This window comes from Hibiscus syriacus, unplaced genomic scaffold, assembly GCF_006381635.1.
Source record: "Hibiscus syriacus cultivar Baekdansim isolate YM2019G1 unplaced genomic scaffold, ASM638163v2 tig00110393_pilon, whole genome shotgun sequence".
Taxonomy (NCBI): domain Eukaryota; kingdom Viridiplantae; phylum Streptophyta; class Magnoliopsida; order Malvales; family Malvaceae; genus Hibiscus; species Hibiscus syriacus.
Window position 1 is genome coordinate 1,513,123 of NW_024062721.1, and position 17,305 is coordinate 1,530,427.

Sequence of the window (17,305 nt, forward strand, 5' to 3'; positions counted from 1 at the left end):
TTATAAGAGAATTCTTAAATGTCGTGGCATTAAACTTTGTCAAAGAATGATTAAAACCCCACAATGAAAAAAATGAAATTACGAATAAATGCTTCGACATATCTGTAGAGGGACACTCCGCTATGCTATGGCGTTGCCTGGAAACTGCATTTAAATAAATGGAAGCTATGGTATATGAGTGAATGAAAGTAGTCATGGGATGACTCTACCTGACTAGCTCGGGGTGGAAGGTGTGCTCTCTTTTACCTAGAGTTTGGGATAGTAGGCGTAATGGGTTGACTCCCCTCATAACAAAAAAAAAAAGAAAACAATGTGGAAGTAAAACTTGTAAATGTCGTGGCAAAACAAGAAAGCTTACTTAGAAAATTTTTAGGTTTGTTAAGCATGGACTTGATACAATCACACACACTCACACAAATGATCTTGCCCTAGGGGAGAGTACTTGATTTCTCAAACTAGTCTAGCGTGTTGAAGCCAAATGTTCTGAGGGATGAAATTTTATCCCATATAATTATTCTACTTCTGAACTTGCCATGGTATTTTTTATTTTTCTTAATACTATCCATTGCTTGAGGACAAGCAATAACTTGAGTTTGGGGTGTGATAACTCCATAAAAAGGTCATATTTGAGACTTTTTCGCTTAAGTTATTGACTGTCTAAGAGCCCATTTAGGATCATATAGATGTATTTAGGAGTATATAGTTGCATGTGGTGGAATTATGTTTGTCGCTGCATTTTATTTTGTAATCGGTGCTGCTTTATGGGGAAGGTGTTTGTTTGGTGATGTGCAGGATTTAGGAGTAAGAAAAAGAAAAAGTGAATTGCCATGACATGATGAGACTACTAAGCAAAATACGATTGCTGAAACAACTCGGACGACATTTCTGGGCAAAAAAGATAAAATAATATATTTTTAGTAAGAGTCAGCTGTCATTGACTACACGTGATTTCTGTTATCAACCATATAGGAGGGGCCCACTACCACCTCTGCACCATATCTCACATAAAATGAATGAACTTTAGGGTACTATGGTAATTTTAACACAAAACCCTAGGTTTATTCTCCCCCTATAAATAGGAGATGAAGGCATAATGAAAAAATGAACTTTTTGACACGTCGCCTTAAGCTAAAAATTTAGAGAGAAAAAGGTCTTTCCTTTTTCCGTCAATCACTTTTGCAGTGGCATTCCTCCGTTGACAAGCTAGAGGGAGTGGCGAACTAGGCGTCCGAGAGGAGCTAGATCGTTGGGATAGTTCGTGGTGGCCGAGGGGAGTTTTGGCAATGCACGTCAAAGGTTTTTCCTCCTTCCCTTTGCTCTTTGTTTTATTTATATCATTTTTGGGTTGTATGGATCGAATTACTGTCTTGCTTTATTGCTTGCAACATTCGAACCCCATCATGAACTAGTCTAATTTGGTGGGAGTTCCTTATGGATATTTGATTTTACTTTAATGAATGGTTGTTTTTATATGTTGTTATCTGTTTTGTTTATGAAGTTTAATGCCTTAAGGTTGTAGGAGCTATGAGAGTAGTCATTACTTAGGAGATTACTTAGTGTTCGAGAGAATGACTAAGTAGTACATCCTTAGTGTTCAAGAGAAACTAAGGAGGAACAGCATAAGCAAGGGGTTCTAGGTAGTAACTAGGCCTAATCCACCTTAGAGATAAGGCTAGGATTTTAGTCGACTAAAATGAGTAGTGCACGATCGATAGGTTAGATGTTAATGTTGCCGCAAAAAGATTTTGCCGAGACATATCCTGTTATTTGGACCAATAAGATCCCTGCAGTAGCTAACGCCAACCGATTTTCCAATACATCTTCAATCTGTCGAGTCCCTTAACTAGAGATAGCACAGGGAACCTTTAGTAAACTTTGTCGGGCAGATAAGACATAGAAGTAAGATCATTCTGAGAAGTAGACTTAAATTTCCCAAATGACTCCTATCATTCATTCCCATAGTAGCTTGTCGTGTGAGGAGTCTAAAGTCATGATAACTAAATCTAGTATTTACATTTTATTTTGCTTTTACATTTTCATTTGATTGCACTAAACACAATTTAATTTGTCACGACATTTCTATCCATTTTGCCACAACATCTCCATTTGCTGCCACATTACATTACACCATCTTTCCATTCCCACCTACATCCATTTCATTTTTGTCATAACATTCTCATTTGTGAATACCATTAGATATACTTAGTTACTTTAGAATAGTGCATAAACTTTACTCAAGATCTCTCCAATCCCTGTGGATACGATACTCACTCATCATTGTATTACTTATTCGATTGTGTATACTTGCACATATTTCGCGTTCATATTTAGTACTCACAATACGTGGACAAGTACTGATACCAAAAATGACTATTGAAATTTACAAAGTGTCTTTGGTATCGATATTGCCCTTACCAATATCGATACTCACTTTGTAGTATCGATACCCATTGAATGAGTCAATCATTGAACAACTACCTGACAAGATCAAACTTCTAATCTCATTTTAACAAAAAGTAAGCACTTAAAAAAAGTTACAGTCTCCATCTCCCAGAAAGAAAGAAAAAGCTTAAAGAGAAGACGAAAAACAATGATTGAAAGCCAACATGATATCAAAAACGGTAACTCAAAATCTATATCACCACTCATATTCTTTTGTTAACTTTGATGCCATTGCCATTGTCCTCTTTTTGACTGGTCTTTTTCTACATATAAAGCAGCAGCGTTTTGAAGGATCCGAGGCAGCGGTGCTGTTCAGGTTGGTTGGGTTCAATTATTCGGTGATTATTTGGTGGTGGGTTTTGAGAGATCCCAGAATTAATGCCCTTACTTCCATGCAATACATTCAACAAAAGTAAACAAAACTGCTTTTTGTCTTCTTTTTTTATCTGTCCTAAAGACTGCAAAAGGGTTAAATGTGTGGAAAATTTGTCTCCATTTCCTTGCCCAACCATCTCCCATCCCCTCTTTTATCTTTTCTTTTCAAAGTTTTGAGGTCTTGGGTGGAGCAATCAGACTAAAGCGGTGAGTTACTTACTGCCATTTGGAAATTAAAGGATAAATTATCCCACCTTGACTGTGTTCTAAATATATACTGTTATTTTAATAGATTATTTGATGTCGGGATGTAAATAAGTAGAGTCGAGTTTGGGTCTATTGAGTTCGATTCGACTCAATTCAAAAAGTTTAAGGTTGAGTTCAACCAAACTCGAAAGTTTATGAGTTTAAATTTGTCAAGTTAGACTCGAATTCCAAGTCAAAAACTGAAGCTCCAAAAAAAATATACTCGAACTATTCTCAGATTCAGTTCGATTGAAACTAAAGCTTGAACTTGAACTTAAATTTAAACATTAAATACATAAAAACGATTCATGTATTTAAAAAAATAGTATATAAATAATAACATTATTAATAATTTAATTTTAAAAACTAAATATTTAATATATTATTTCACAGTTTTTTTAAAAAAAAGTAGACATGACAGTCTTTGGTGAAAATATGTCATTTATTTGTCTTTTGTTTTTAGATTAGGATACTTGCCCGTTATGGATTACTTCGTTGCTTCGCAGAGAGGCACATATACCATTAAATGACTGTCCCTTTTTTTCATATATATATATATATATATATATATATATATATATATATATATAGGGTAAGGGGAGGTAAGATAGTAAATTACCCCAACATCAGGTTGAAAGCAACTTCCGTAAGAGACCTCCGAATTATGAAATGCCCTCCGTGAGACTCGATCCTACGACCTCAAGGTTAAGAACCTTATGCTCTACCAACTGAGCTGAATGGTCATTTCAAAAGCACATATACCATTGATTTGACTAATTAGTAATCACAAATTTTGCAGTATTCCCGACATACCAAATATTATGTTATAAGATCAAGCTTTGTCCGAAATCCTTCCATTTTGTTCTACCGCTTTGCTTTAACGCTGCCGCCATTGAATTAAAACAACAAATATATTTCTGTTTTTCCTTCTTTTTTTTTTTTTGAAGGATGTGAAAATAAAAAAGAAGCTAATAAATAGTAGTCTGCATTGCACTTATTCTTTAATAAAAAGAATAATTTAACAAACATAATTATAAGATTAAAATCTAAAAAAATATTTTAAATTTCTTAATGAAATTATTAGGGTAAACTATAACGATGATCACCTAAATATAGTCCCTTCCCATTTTGATCACCGTTTTAAAAAAAATTCAATCAAGTCATCCAACTATTTAAACACATTCAATTAAACCACTCACCGTTAACATTTAACATAAGTGTTGATGTGGCAATTAGTAAAATTAGTATAACTATACATTTGGTCCTCAATATTTATGCATTCTATCAATTTAATCATAAATTTAATTCAATTTAATAAATTTAATCTCTAATTAGGTGGTGACCCGTGTCATTAATAGATTGGAGGATAATTTATTAATTTTTATTATCTAATTTATTTTATTTTGTATCCAATCAGATAGTGTGCCAAAGCTAGGGATGGTTAATTGTCACACATATATAAGGCATATTTAGTATACTCACATATATTATATAAAAAGTGTATTACATGTATAATATATTACATGATGATTTGAGGGTTAACATGGTTAATTGTCATGCCAGATAATTTTCTTTAATCAAATAATTAAATTAATTTTTTCACAATTTTGAAGATTGTATTAAGTACAAAATAAATATAAAGATTATATTAGTTTTTTCAAAAGTTTGAGGGTGCCAAGTAGCTTTTAACTTTGAATTGTTACATTATTTATTTTTATAGTAAATGAGGTTTTAATTAAGTTAATGTGTTTATAAAATAATTTTTATGTTAAATACTTATAATTATTTGATAATGAATGTTCAATTATCTCTGTATGCTTTAGTGCTTAAACTTGAGACTCCTAATAATAAAAATCATTCTTTTAACTACAAAGACAACCATGTTTTAATTTTTTTTAAAAAGGTAAAACAGAGCTTACAGGTGACCAAAACTTATTAAAGATTTCCTTTTTACTATTCAATCATTAACGATGAATGTATATGTTTTATAATCTTATAAAGATTTCCATTTGCTTTTTCCAAAAAAAAAAAGAAGCTTTTTTTATCATCCAATTTGCTAATGGGAACAGAACTCGAGATCATGTCTAAGCAAATAGAATAAAATATATGTTTTAATTTGATGCAATTTACTCTGTCTTTCCGTCATAAGTGGTGGAATTAGTTATACATATAGTCGGATGAATTCGCATCTTTTGATAGACGAGTTTTTCAATAAGGATATTTTATATTTACAATGACTCAAATTCGAGATCTGTTTAAACGGAATCGAACATTTTACTACTAGAATAAACCCCTGTTGATTAAATCATTAGATATTTTTTATAAAAGAAAAGTACAAATAGTGAACTCTCAAGTGACTTCAGCAGTAGAAAATAATGTTATTTTTCGTAAAGATTTGAAATTAAAACAAATATGTCTCAAAATATGTATACATTATCAATGACTAGGAAAAGCTAAACAAATATAACATCCTAATCACATCTGAATTAATAAAAAAATCCCTTAAAAAGCAACAAATATTCCCCAAGTTTGGTAATTAAAGTTGTAAAGTTGAAGTTCCTTTATGTGATGCTAAAGTAGCAACATCTTTTTGGTCTAAAGATTTAGATGCTCCCTCTTTGTTTTTTATTCATATTTATTTCTTCTAGATTTTGATCATCCCGCCGATACCTTTCAAGGGCTGGGATTGTTAAGCTGTAAATACTTAACTGGAACTAAAGAAGAAGAAGAAAAAAAAGGAAAGAAAAGTTAAATCAACTATCCATTCATGAAAAGAAGTGATCTTTATTATTTATGGAAGAATATGCTGTTTTTATTTTGAAGTATGATCGCTACTTTGCATGGCTCTCACGGCATGAATCTTTCACATTCAACTAGTTCCCCCCCCAAACACTATTTTCAAATGCATGTTTATAGTTGGGTTAAATAATTTTAATTTTATTGATACCTGAATCAAATAATGATCTTAGAAAATGAAGGTAACAATGGCAGAGCAAGAGGAAAGTACTAGAGATTAAAATGCAACCGTCTCTATCATTGGTACATGCATATATTAACAATAGGATTAAAGATACATAATTATACAGTGATAACAATATGAGTTGTACATTGCTAAATCTGTCATTTCCTAACCACAATTTCACTGTTAGTTTCATTCTTTCTTTCCGTCCCTCCAAAGAGATATACCACACACAACGTAAGTGAAACGAAAATCAAAGTAAAAAAAAAAAAAAAAAAGAGAGAAATAATTGCCTCCTTCATCACCATCTTCTTCCCCGGCTGTTACTCTTCTTTAAAAACAATTTGGTTATCAACACATTTCAGTATCCCAATTTCATGGTCACTTCCCTCACTGTTATCTCCAATGGCAATGTTTAAATCCAGAGAAACAGATTGGTTTTTATCTTGCTCTGTTTCTGATTCTTTCATCTCTTCTGTGTCACTACATTTCGGCCTTCTCCTCGAAGAACAAGCTCTCGACGTCGAACTGAAGCTTTTGCAGCTGAAAATGACAATGGCATCCATTACAGGAACCGTAACACCATCAGGAACAGTCACATTTCCGGTTTCAATTGCTTGCTTGATCCTTTTCAGACAGCCGTAATCAACGTGCTCCATGTCTTCCACGAAGAAAACCCTGTGAGGGTTCTCGTTCAACGCCTCGCCGAATCTATGAAGAACATGATCACCGTTGCCTGACTCATCTGATCTCTTCCTCTTGTTATCTTGGTTCGAATCGGCCCTTTTCGATCCAAAATCGCTCGGGCTTATGGAGGCAAAGCTGGTTTGGGAACCGAACACGAGTCTAGCTAACTCCCTACCAATCTTCTGCTTGGCTTCATTGTCGGATCCTAAGAAGAATAGCCAAGTTTCTTCTTTGAGCTCTCTTTGGTTTAACCAGCTTTTGCCTTCTCTCATCCCCGACCTGCATTCTAGGATGGTGCTAACGATTTCAGGAATCACATTCTTCTGCCATGGAACCTGTTTCTCCAAAGCATTGCATAAAATATTCATGTTTTCAGCATTAAGAGACCTGAACGCGTTAAATCCGCTGATATCCTCCTCAATCGCCTCACTCGAAGAAGCCGAATTCGGGCTAGAGTTCGGATTCGGGCTAGAGTTCGGATTCGAGAGGAGTTCCGGCTTGGGGTCATTTTCAGATATCCAAAACTGGATCTCTTTAGGTGACTTCTTGGATTCAAAAATGACTGGCCAGCTTAGATTAAGAGCTTCCTGTGAAATAAAAAAGCAAAAGAAAATGTGAATTTTAACTTGTTTCAATGCTTAATTCTGCAAACTGAAGTTCAAAGGAGAAGGATAAATACCTTAGTATCATGGGAAAGATTTGTTCTGGTTTCTTCCTTGTAGCTTTGCAGCCATGAAGGCAAACTTGAACTGGAAGAGACGACATTGTCAAAGTTGAACAATCTACCAGTGAAGGAACTTTGATTCTTATTTACTTCAGCTTCAGCCACTGGCCTAGTAATGGAATCTATAGATTCCTTTGCTCTATACTGAGGCTGAGAATCGCAGCTGGAATAAAGCAAAAAATGGAAAAGAAAATGATTAGCATAATTAGCCATAAGTAAAACAAACAACCCTTTTTTTCTCGAGAAAATAAATCAAATAATTTACCTTTCAAGATTAAGACTGAGGCTTAAGCTGTCAGCTGAAACTGAAAGAGGATAAAGCTCCCAAATTGATTCAAGAGAAGGATGGCCTAATTTACACTTCATGTAAGTTTTCAAAGTTGCAATTCCCATGAGAAACAATTTCCCACTCACTAATCTTTTGAGTTCCATAACTATATGCTCCACCGGGCAATAGTAGTTCCTTCCTTGATCACCATAGTTTGACCAAAACTCTGAAATCCATTTGAGATCACCTAAGTACAAGACAACCCCTCTTCCCATATAACTTTTTAAAAGGCATTTAAGCTCTACAAGCTTCTGCTCCATTTCATCTTTACCGAGATTTTTGAGTGAAAACAGTGGAAAACTGATTAACTGAAGGTATCTTAAATCCCCGGAGACTTGCATTTTCTCCAACTTATCCATCACTCCTCTAACAACACTCTCAGCAATTTCGACTGACTCTCCTATGATGACGGTGTTTCCCTTCCTATTCATCATCGTGCTCAAAACATTGGTCACATCTCGGTCGTTCCTAACTTGGTCTAGCAGTTTGCTCGATGAAAACCCGAACTCGAACTGAGTCTGAGCGTTCGGGTTAGAACCGAGAGGTTGTGGGATGGGGTTGTTTTCCTTTGTGGAGGGAGTTTGGGAAGAGATCTCCAAAGAAACTGTTTGTTCTACTTTGATTTTAACTTGGGTGCTAGAGAAACCGGCTTCCCTCATAACCCTACTAACACTCGGATCATCCAAGATGGAGATTATGAGATGTTCTAACTCTATTTTGACAGCTAAGATCGGTTGCTGTTGGTTCTCGATGGAGCCTCGGCGTTGGTGAGCCTGGGCGCGTTTAAACGCGGCCGCCAAGGCATTGGAGAGGGAAGGATGATGGTGATGAGGGCCTAATAAAGGACTAGAAGTGGATGCAGGGAGACGATTGAGCGAGACATTGAAGCAAAGCTCTAAAGCTCTAAACTGAAGTGGATGGGAATGAGATTGAAGACAAGCTCTTCGAAGAAGACCGGTGGACGTCGCGAGCATAGCGCCCGCGACGTGAAGTGGAGTAACTTGCGCATGGCCTCGCCGTCGAGCGAGGCCGATTGCTTGCTTCACCATGCTCGCAGCCTCAACTGTTAAAGCTTGCTGCACAGTGCAAACTCCAGCTCTCATCTTTTTTCTACTGTTTTTAACTACAAATCTAAACACAAACTACTTCCAAACGCTGGGAATCAAGAAATGAAAATAAAACACTTAGAGCTTCAAGCTCGGTGGGTTTCATCTAGATATCAAGAAAAGCAAAGAATTTGATCAATCATGAGCTATCAAACTAAGGCAGCAGCCATCAAGCTTTATATATATACAAGTGGAAGTTGGGGTTATTCTTTTCTTGTTAGTGAGGCAAAATTTTGGTCTTTTGTATGGGAAAGTGGTTTGCATGTGATTTAACTTTGCCTTTTCTTTTATTTTTAGTATATAAAGTTTTGTCGATAAATTAAAAGTTGGTAGCTTTAATGATAATTTTTATTTTTATATGATTTTAAAACACTTTATTGAGAACAAAGAACGGAATAAGCACTTTATTTGTCTTTATAAAAAACACTAAAACGATTATTCCCAGTGATGGGTAATTTAGACAGTTAAATTATGTTATTGGGTAGCAGTATTCTACGACGGATTTATTCACGAGGTATAACAGTCTACAGCGTTTCAATCTACCAATTATGATTTATGTTGTGGTGGACTTGTTCTTGTGTCAGCTGAACTCAACTTCATTTGTGTTCAAGTTCTCACCAGAAGGATGCGATGAACCTTGTTAATTTGATTCCTGGCATTATTTTCATTATAAATAAGCCTTTGAGCTTTTCATGTCCATTGACGTCCATGTTATTTACGGCTGTAAATTCTCATTTTGACATTTGTTTAACCAGAGAGCAAAGCAATGAATACAATCCGTTAAATGCATGCTATTGGAGTAAATCCAAATGTTGAAATCATATACTCATGGATGGGCATGTGCCTATTTTGAAAATTTTCTTGCCTCACATTTTTTTTCTACAAATCATTAACCGGTCACTTATTATACAATTACAGTATGATTCACATCAAGCTCTAGTGTCATATACACAACCATCCCTTATTATAAAAATATAAAAGTTCTCATAAAATAATTATTCATCTTCGATAATAGTTTTTAAAGGTGATCAATTGTCTACAGTCATTTACTAGACGTGTATAAGAATAGACAAGAAACCCAAAAAATAACTTGAAATGATGCAAACCAAAAAATATCGACTAGTGAAAATCACGGGTATGAGCAAAACAGACTAAAAATACCAAAAAATAAATACACCAATGGGTGATAAATGAATTATTGATTTTTTTGAGGTTTCGGGTTCGAACACTATGAATGTAAGAGGTATGAATTAAACGATTTCAGTGATTAAGAGTGGTTAAGAGATTTATTATCTCTTAAGGTCCCGAGTTTAGGTCATGGATTTGAGCATTACGTATGCAGATGTATGAATTTTCATTGTCAAATGTATGAATTATTTTGATTTTTTATCTATAGGACAAAATATATCAATGAGAATAGAGGTGTGACATCTAAGACAACTGGGTTCTATTTCAGATACCATTACATATATTAAACAATTAGAACATCCCATCACAACAAGTGATGTTCTTCCAATGTTGTGTTGGCAAACACTTCTTCACTTGATAAATCTTGGTTGTTAAGCGGCATGAATGACGATGTCGATATTGACGTCGACGAGATATTCAAGCATCGGTTCGAATATAAATAATCTTTCAAATACAATACTTTCAGAGTTAATTGAAGATTCATGTTCACATTTTTTTCTATTTTCTTCTTCGTTTTGATTTCCGTGAAATTTCTTTTTTCGTATATTTCCAATACAAAATTCCTTAAGAAACACGTACATACAAATTTCATTTTTTTCTTTTAAAGTATAGTCTTAGATGGCAACTGGAGCCCATCGTTAAAAACCTTAAATGAATAAATAATTGTTACATTATCTTTTGTAATTAGAGCTTTAGTAAGTTGTTGTTACATATCTTAAATGGATACATATAATTAAACTGTTAATAAATGCTTATTACATTATTAACTTTCAGTTATGCATTTAAACAATAAGTTAGATATAAAGCCAAATATATATAAGTTGGATTTGATTCAAAATGAGATACGTGTTAAATTTAAATTCAACCATTTTAAAAAAAAAATTACAAAAGACGGTGGTGAAACTGAAACAATAAAATCAAAAGGTGCAAGAAGGTGTGAACAGAAGAGTTTTTGTACTTTATCAAAATGGACCGGGGAAATGTTAACCGGAATAGAAATGAATAGGAGATTTTATGTTAAGAAAAATAAATTTTTAAATTTTTAGAAAAGATAAATTTATAAAATTTTAAAAAATAAAAATAGATTGTCACTAAAAATGCTTAAAATATATAATGATTTATAATTTTAATCTAGTAAATTTAAAAATACTTAAAATTTTAATCTAGTAAATTTTAAAATATAACTTTAAAGTATATAATAATTAAAAATACTTAATATATGATAAATTATTTAAACTTGTTTTAAAATTAAGATTAATAAAGTAGTAGAGGATAAGGGACGAAGTCAAAATATCAGTGTCACAACCGTCTTTCAGTTGGGCCCCGGAATTGGGCTTCGACTTGAAAAATGTGGATTGGAGTCGCCACCGATCATTTATTTAAAGATAAATGGGTTGATCGGATACCCTATTTCTTACCTGATCTGCGTCTTACCAGAAATATATCGGGCTCGGGAGTCGGTTACGGTCAAGGAAGGATTAGCACCCTTGAACCGCCCTTTCGGTACTACGTAATTTCCAGTTGTCATTAAGTAAGAAAATTGAAAGTTTAATTCAAAAGGTAAAATCACGATCCAAAATTGCTTACCTCTGATTGATTGAAATCGTACCCTTTAAAAGTCAAAAAATGTGTTAGGAAAAACAAATGAAAATAAATAATGAAGAAACCGAAAATAACAGAAAATAAATAAATAAAATGAGGGGGAAAAATGAAATAAATAAAGAATAGGAAAATAACAATGAGAATAATATATACATATTAAAAAAGCAAGAAGAAAATATATATATAAAGAAGACAAATGGTAATATATAGGTATATACAAATACTAATATTAATATTAATAAAATAAATAAGAGGAAGAAAATATATATGTAGCCTAATAAAATATACTATTTTTTTCACATAAATAGAAAATACGTGCATATAATAATAATAATACACTCATAAATACAAACATAATTAGATATTAGAAAAAAAATAAAAAAAATAAAAAGGAAATAAAATAATAAAATATAATAATTACTCACAAAGGATTAAATTGGAAAAACGATAAAATGTAGGGTGAAATTAGAAGCAAATCGGTGTTTAAAATCGGTTTAGGGGGGAAAAATAAAAGGATTTAAGATAAAAGGACTAAAACTGAGATTGCCCCTATTTTGCGTGAAAACACGTGGATCTGATATGAAACGGGTCGGGTCAGCTGGCTCCACGGGTCGCGTATTTAACTTAAAAATCTGTTTTAAGAATTCATTTGTTCTCAAACCCAAACTGAAGCTCATCTCCTCCCCTCCTTTTCTCTCCATTTTCCTCTGTAATGTTCTTGTGTTCTTGAAGAACACATGTACGCCGCCGCGAACTTCCAGATTCTGTGACCCAAGCCGCCTCGCCGCCGCCTTTGAACGGCGACGAAACCCAAAAAGTTTACCCTTTTTTTTTTAAAGCTTTTCGAATTCCCTTTTCAAAGATCGAGACCATTTTTCAAAAATTAACCCTGTCAAGTGTATATCTAAAAAAGAAGAAGAAAAAAACGCACACAACAAAAAAAGGGCCTCCTTTCGTCCTCGGCCAAAAAGCAACTTATGGGTTCGATTCGTACCAAACAACACAGGAGATACAACATGCAAAGTGAGAAACCGAACAGACAAGGTAAAAGAAAAAAAAAGCTACCTCTTTTTTATTATCTTTTTCGAAAATCTTTACAAGGGCTTGGACTTTATTGGCTATCGTGTGTGGGTGAATGTTACACAGTGATCTCGTATGTGAATTCAGTCTAAAAAATCCCCCTCAAGTGGGTTTGATTACTGATATTTATAGGAGTAAAAAAAATCCTATTTTTAGATGTGGTTACAGAGTCCCATTCTAACTCTATTTGTTGGTTGTTGGTGTTGATGCCGAGATCCTTGCGTTGTACGTTCCGGGGTTGGAGTCTCACATATCCACGAAGGTGGTTTGTTGTCAGGAATTACGGGGGAGAGGCGTGACCAGTGAAGACTCGTGAGGCATGGGGTCTTTGCATGGCTGGAAACAAAGGATGCGGCGCTAGGGTTCAACATGGAAGCTGATGATCACCAACCGGGCCTTCTGTTGGATCCTCTTGTATTTGTCGGGCCATATATGATCTTGAATTTGGGCCCGACAGACTGCAAAACAAATATATATATATGTAAATACGATATATGTAATAAAATAAAATATATTATATAATATAAGTATATTATATAATATCAAAAAGACAAAATCTGGTGTCTTCAATCAGTATGAGAGGATAACATATAATTAATTATATAAAATGAGGAGTAAAATACAATTAATCATAAAAAATAAAGGGATAAAGTAGTAGAGGATTTTTTTCTTTTCTTTCCCTTCTACAAACACTCTGTTTTTGGGGACTCTGTATTTGTTTTTATTAGCTTTCTAAATTTTCTAATAAAATGTTCAGTCGATTTATTGATATATATTGTTTGATGTGTAGATAAACATTGTGATGCATCTCACACAAAATAAATTGAAGATAAAAAATTAAAAAAGTTGATATTCAAAATTTTGGATTAACCTGAATTTTTATAGCAGTTTTTCATATCCATTGATTGTGTTTTCGACATTGGTGCCATTGTGAAGGCCCAATTCACTGGGAAATATCTTGACATAGCCTTTCTTTGTCATCATCGCCATGAAACAAAGCCTTTCTCGTGGAACCGGCAAGGTGACCCATTTCGCCCTACCTATTTGTTCTTTGTATGGAACGCCTTGCACAAGCAATCAAACGATCAGTAGAGGATAATCTTTGGAAGCCCATTCGTATTTTCAGAGAAGGACCTCGTTCTTTTTGCGAAGGCTTCGCTTTCCCAGCTTGATATTATCAAAACGAGTAATTGGAGATTTTTGTGAAGTATCAGGCCATAAGTTCAGCTTATCAAAAACTAATATTTGTTTCTCAAACAATGTTGATGAAGCTTTAAGAAGTGATGTTAGCCATGGGTTCCAATTCACTCCGGTTGATGATTTAGGGAAGTACCTTGTGGTACCACTCTTGCATCGCCGTGTTACTCACTCTACATATCATTACCTTGTCTAAAAGGTTCGAGATCGACTGACAGGTTGGAAAGCTAAACATCTTTCCACGGCAGGATGCATCGTGTTGGCCAAATCCGTCTTGGCGACTCTTTCATTCTATGCGATGCAAATTTGTTGTCTGCCTAAAGGTATTTGTAACGATATTGAGTGCCTCATCCGTAATTTTATTCGGGGAAGTACCGAGGATAACCGTGCCATTCACTTGGTACGTTGGTAAATTCTTTGCTAGCGCATACATCAGGGTTGTCTTGGAATTCAGAACCTGCAAGTCCAAAGTGAAGCTCTCTTGATGAAAGTTGGATTTCGATTGGTGTCTAACCGAGATCAACTTTGGGCCCGGGTATTTCGGAGTAAATATAAGATGCATGAAATTGTTCCTGCTTCAATTACGAAGAATGTTTATTCTCGATTATGGCAGGTCTTAGTCTTATATGGGAGGAAGTTTGGAATGGAATTGTTTGGAATTTGGGGAATGGTTCCACGGTGGATTTTTGGAATGACCCGTGGCTTGGTGACTTTGGTCCATTGCGTGAACTTTGTCTTGCACAAGGAAGCCAAGCTCCACAGGACGCCAAGGTGGTTGCCTTTGTTGATTAAAATGGTGAATGCCGGTGAAGTGATATTATGACCTATCTCCCTACCTCAGCTCATTTAAACCTGGTAGCAACGAAACCTCCTCATCTTAATGGAGGTTCGGACTTCCCTGGTTAGAGATGGGAAAATAGTCGTGTTTTTCGACGAGGAGTGTCTACAACCGAAGATTGAATATGGTGTTGAGTGATGAAGAGGCTATTTGGAATTTAATTTCTGAATATAATGGTTCCCCTTGAGTTAAAAATCTTCTTTGGATTACCTATAGGGGTAGCCTCCTATTGAATGAGGAACGGGCCAGACGACATCTCTCAGTCGATACAGGGTGTCCGAGTTGTGGTGCCTCTGTGGAATCCTCCCTGCATATTTTTTGAGATTGCATTCCAGCTAGGACAGTTTGGAGAAGCTTCCTAAAACCCGACCGCATCGCTGAATTTTCAAGCTGGATATGCTTAGTTGGATTACCTGCAATTTCAGTCTGATTCTTTAGAACCTTTGGCTTCGACGAAACAAGGTGATTTTCGAACCAGATTTTTTTGAACAAGAAATTGTAATCCAAAAGAGCATGCGCATGTTTCAAGGCCTCATCCGGGATTGTCTCCTCAATTCTTCAAGGGCGAGGAACAAGAACCCAGCTGCAGTTTGGTCTCCACCCCAACTAGGGTGGTGGAAGCTTAACACGGACAGCTCTAAGTGTACAGATTTGGGATTGAGTACATGTGGGAGAGTTATTTGCGACGCAACAGGTACTTGGTTAACAGGTTTCTCGAAGTCATTTGGTATTTGCTCGATCTTTGATGCCGAGTTGTGGGGCATCTACGAAGGTCTGAATATGGCTTTCAAACTTGGAGCTCAGGTAATAATTGTGGAATCGGACAACAGAGAAGCATTACCGGCGATTGGATATAAGTAGAACACGGGTAGCGATTCTCCGTTGACGGCACACATCCGTGAGTCGACTGCATGCTGTTGGATTTTTGACATGGTCTGCACTCCTCATGGTAGCAATCCTCCTAGGACAAATTCACGATTAGTCTTCTTAAATCACAAGAAACTCTTGAACACATTCTTAACTATCAAGCAACCTCTAAGGACAAATCTTAACATCAAAATACATTTAACATGCATTCAGATCCCAACAAATAAAGCACATATGCAAGAGTTTGTCTATCACAACATACCATTATTCCATTCAAACTAACGTTATAGCTTTACAAAATTATCAAATACTCTATTAATCCTATAAAGACATTTAAATAAACGAATAAAGTCCAACCTCAAGTACATTAGAGACCTTTCTTTGTCATCATCACCATGAAACAAAGCCCAACCTCAAGTACATTAAAGACCTTTCTTTTATAATCTGATTTTAATTTATTGTATTTTATTTTGAGTGATAATCTGATTTGAAATTATGGATTTTAAAACTCGAGATTTCATTTTGTGGTAAAAAATTGGTAATTTAAAATAAAAATAAAAATAAATTAAGAATAGGGCCTTTGGGTATTTTAATAAACTAAATGTTGTGGCTCGAGTTTGATTCGCGCACCCTTAATTTTCAGCGAACCGGACACTCGACCCGTGGAAATATTTTTTCAAGAAAAATATTCAAAATTTTCTACCAGATCGATAAATCAATAGGTCAGATATTTTAAATCGGTATTTTTAACACATCTATGTAGAATTCATCTATAAATTATATAGATATATAATAATAAATTTAACCTTCATCTTTTAGATTTTTATTAAATTGACCCTTTTTAAATTTAATTTGGCCGGTTTCTAAAAGAGTTAAATTATTTTTAAAAAAAATATTATTTATGATATTAAATTTTAACACTTTTTCGAAATAATTCCAACACAGGGATAGAGTGAAGGAAAAATTTTTAACATTTTAGGGGACAATACATATATTTTTTTATTTTCTCGTTATTTTTTATATCACATCTTTTTTTTTAAATTTTTAACGACTCTATATTTATGACACGTTTTTTATTTGTCTTTATGATACGTTTTTCTCTTCTTCTTTTGGCACATTTCGATCGTTTGATCATTTTTTAATTTATTTTTTATCCAGGTGTCATAACATTTAAAAATGATTTATATAGACAAAAGATAAAGGATAGGATTGAGGAGTCATTTTTAGAGTATTTTTTCCTTTGTGAATCAAGAAAGAATGATTTATTTTAGATTTTAAGAATATTACAGTATTAAACCATGCTTAAAAATGGCTTAAGGGTCACTTTTGCTCTTGTAGTCGACCAAATTTATCAGTTTCGCTCATATCGTGTTTTCGCATCAATTTAACTCTCAAAGTTGCTCGGTTGCGTTATTTTATATCCTACTCCTGACTTAAACCCCTAAATTATGGTCTATGATTTAGAATTTATGGTTTAGAGGTTTAGAGGTTGTGATTTAGGGGTTAGGCTTTATAATTTAGGGTTTTAAGTTAGGGTGTGACATAAAATGATGCAATTGAGCAATTTCGATGATTAAATTGATGAGAAAACATGATAGGGCAAAAAGTGATAAATTGAGTCTACTACATGAGTAAAAATTATCATTTTGCCTTAACAAATTATGGG

General features: G+C 34.3%; 1 protein-coding gene across 1 annotated transcript; it reads right to left on the reverse strand.

Annotated features, from left to right (window-relative positions):
- Nucleotides 1-6,196: 6,196 nt before the first annotated feature.
- On the reverse strand, nucleotides 6,197-9,047 carry LOC120123494 (protein SMAX1-LIKE 3-like). Its single transcript, XM_039142375.1, has 3 exons — nucleotides 7,699-9,047; nucleotides 7,389-7,596; nucleotides 6,197-7,296 (listed from the first exon to the last, which is right to left on the reverse strand). Exons 1-3 carry the CDS (start codon nucleotides 8,862-8,864, stop codon nucleotides 6,346-6,348), a joined length of 2,325 nt encoding a protein of 774 aa, XP_038998306.1. The 5' UTR covers nucleotides 8,865-9,047; the 3' UTR covers nucleotides 6,197-6,345.
- Nucleotides 9,048-17,305: the final 8,258 nt, after the last annotated feature.

Excerpts from the sequence above, each read along its gene's own strand:
- LOC120123494 (XM_039142375.1), bottom strand. The coding sequence starts at position 8,864 with ATGAGAGCTGGAGTTTGCACTGTGCAGCAAGCTTTAACAGTTGAGGCT. Across the intron at positions 7,597-7,698 it reads CTCAGTCTTAATCTTGAAAG|CTGCGATTCTCAGCCTCAGT; the intron begins GTAAATTATTTG and ends GCTTTATTCCAG. Across the intron at positions 7,297-7,388 it reads ATCTTTCCCATGATACTAAG|GAAGCTCTTAATCTAAGCTG; the intron begins GTATTTATCCTT and ends TTTATTTCACAG.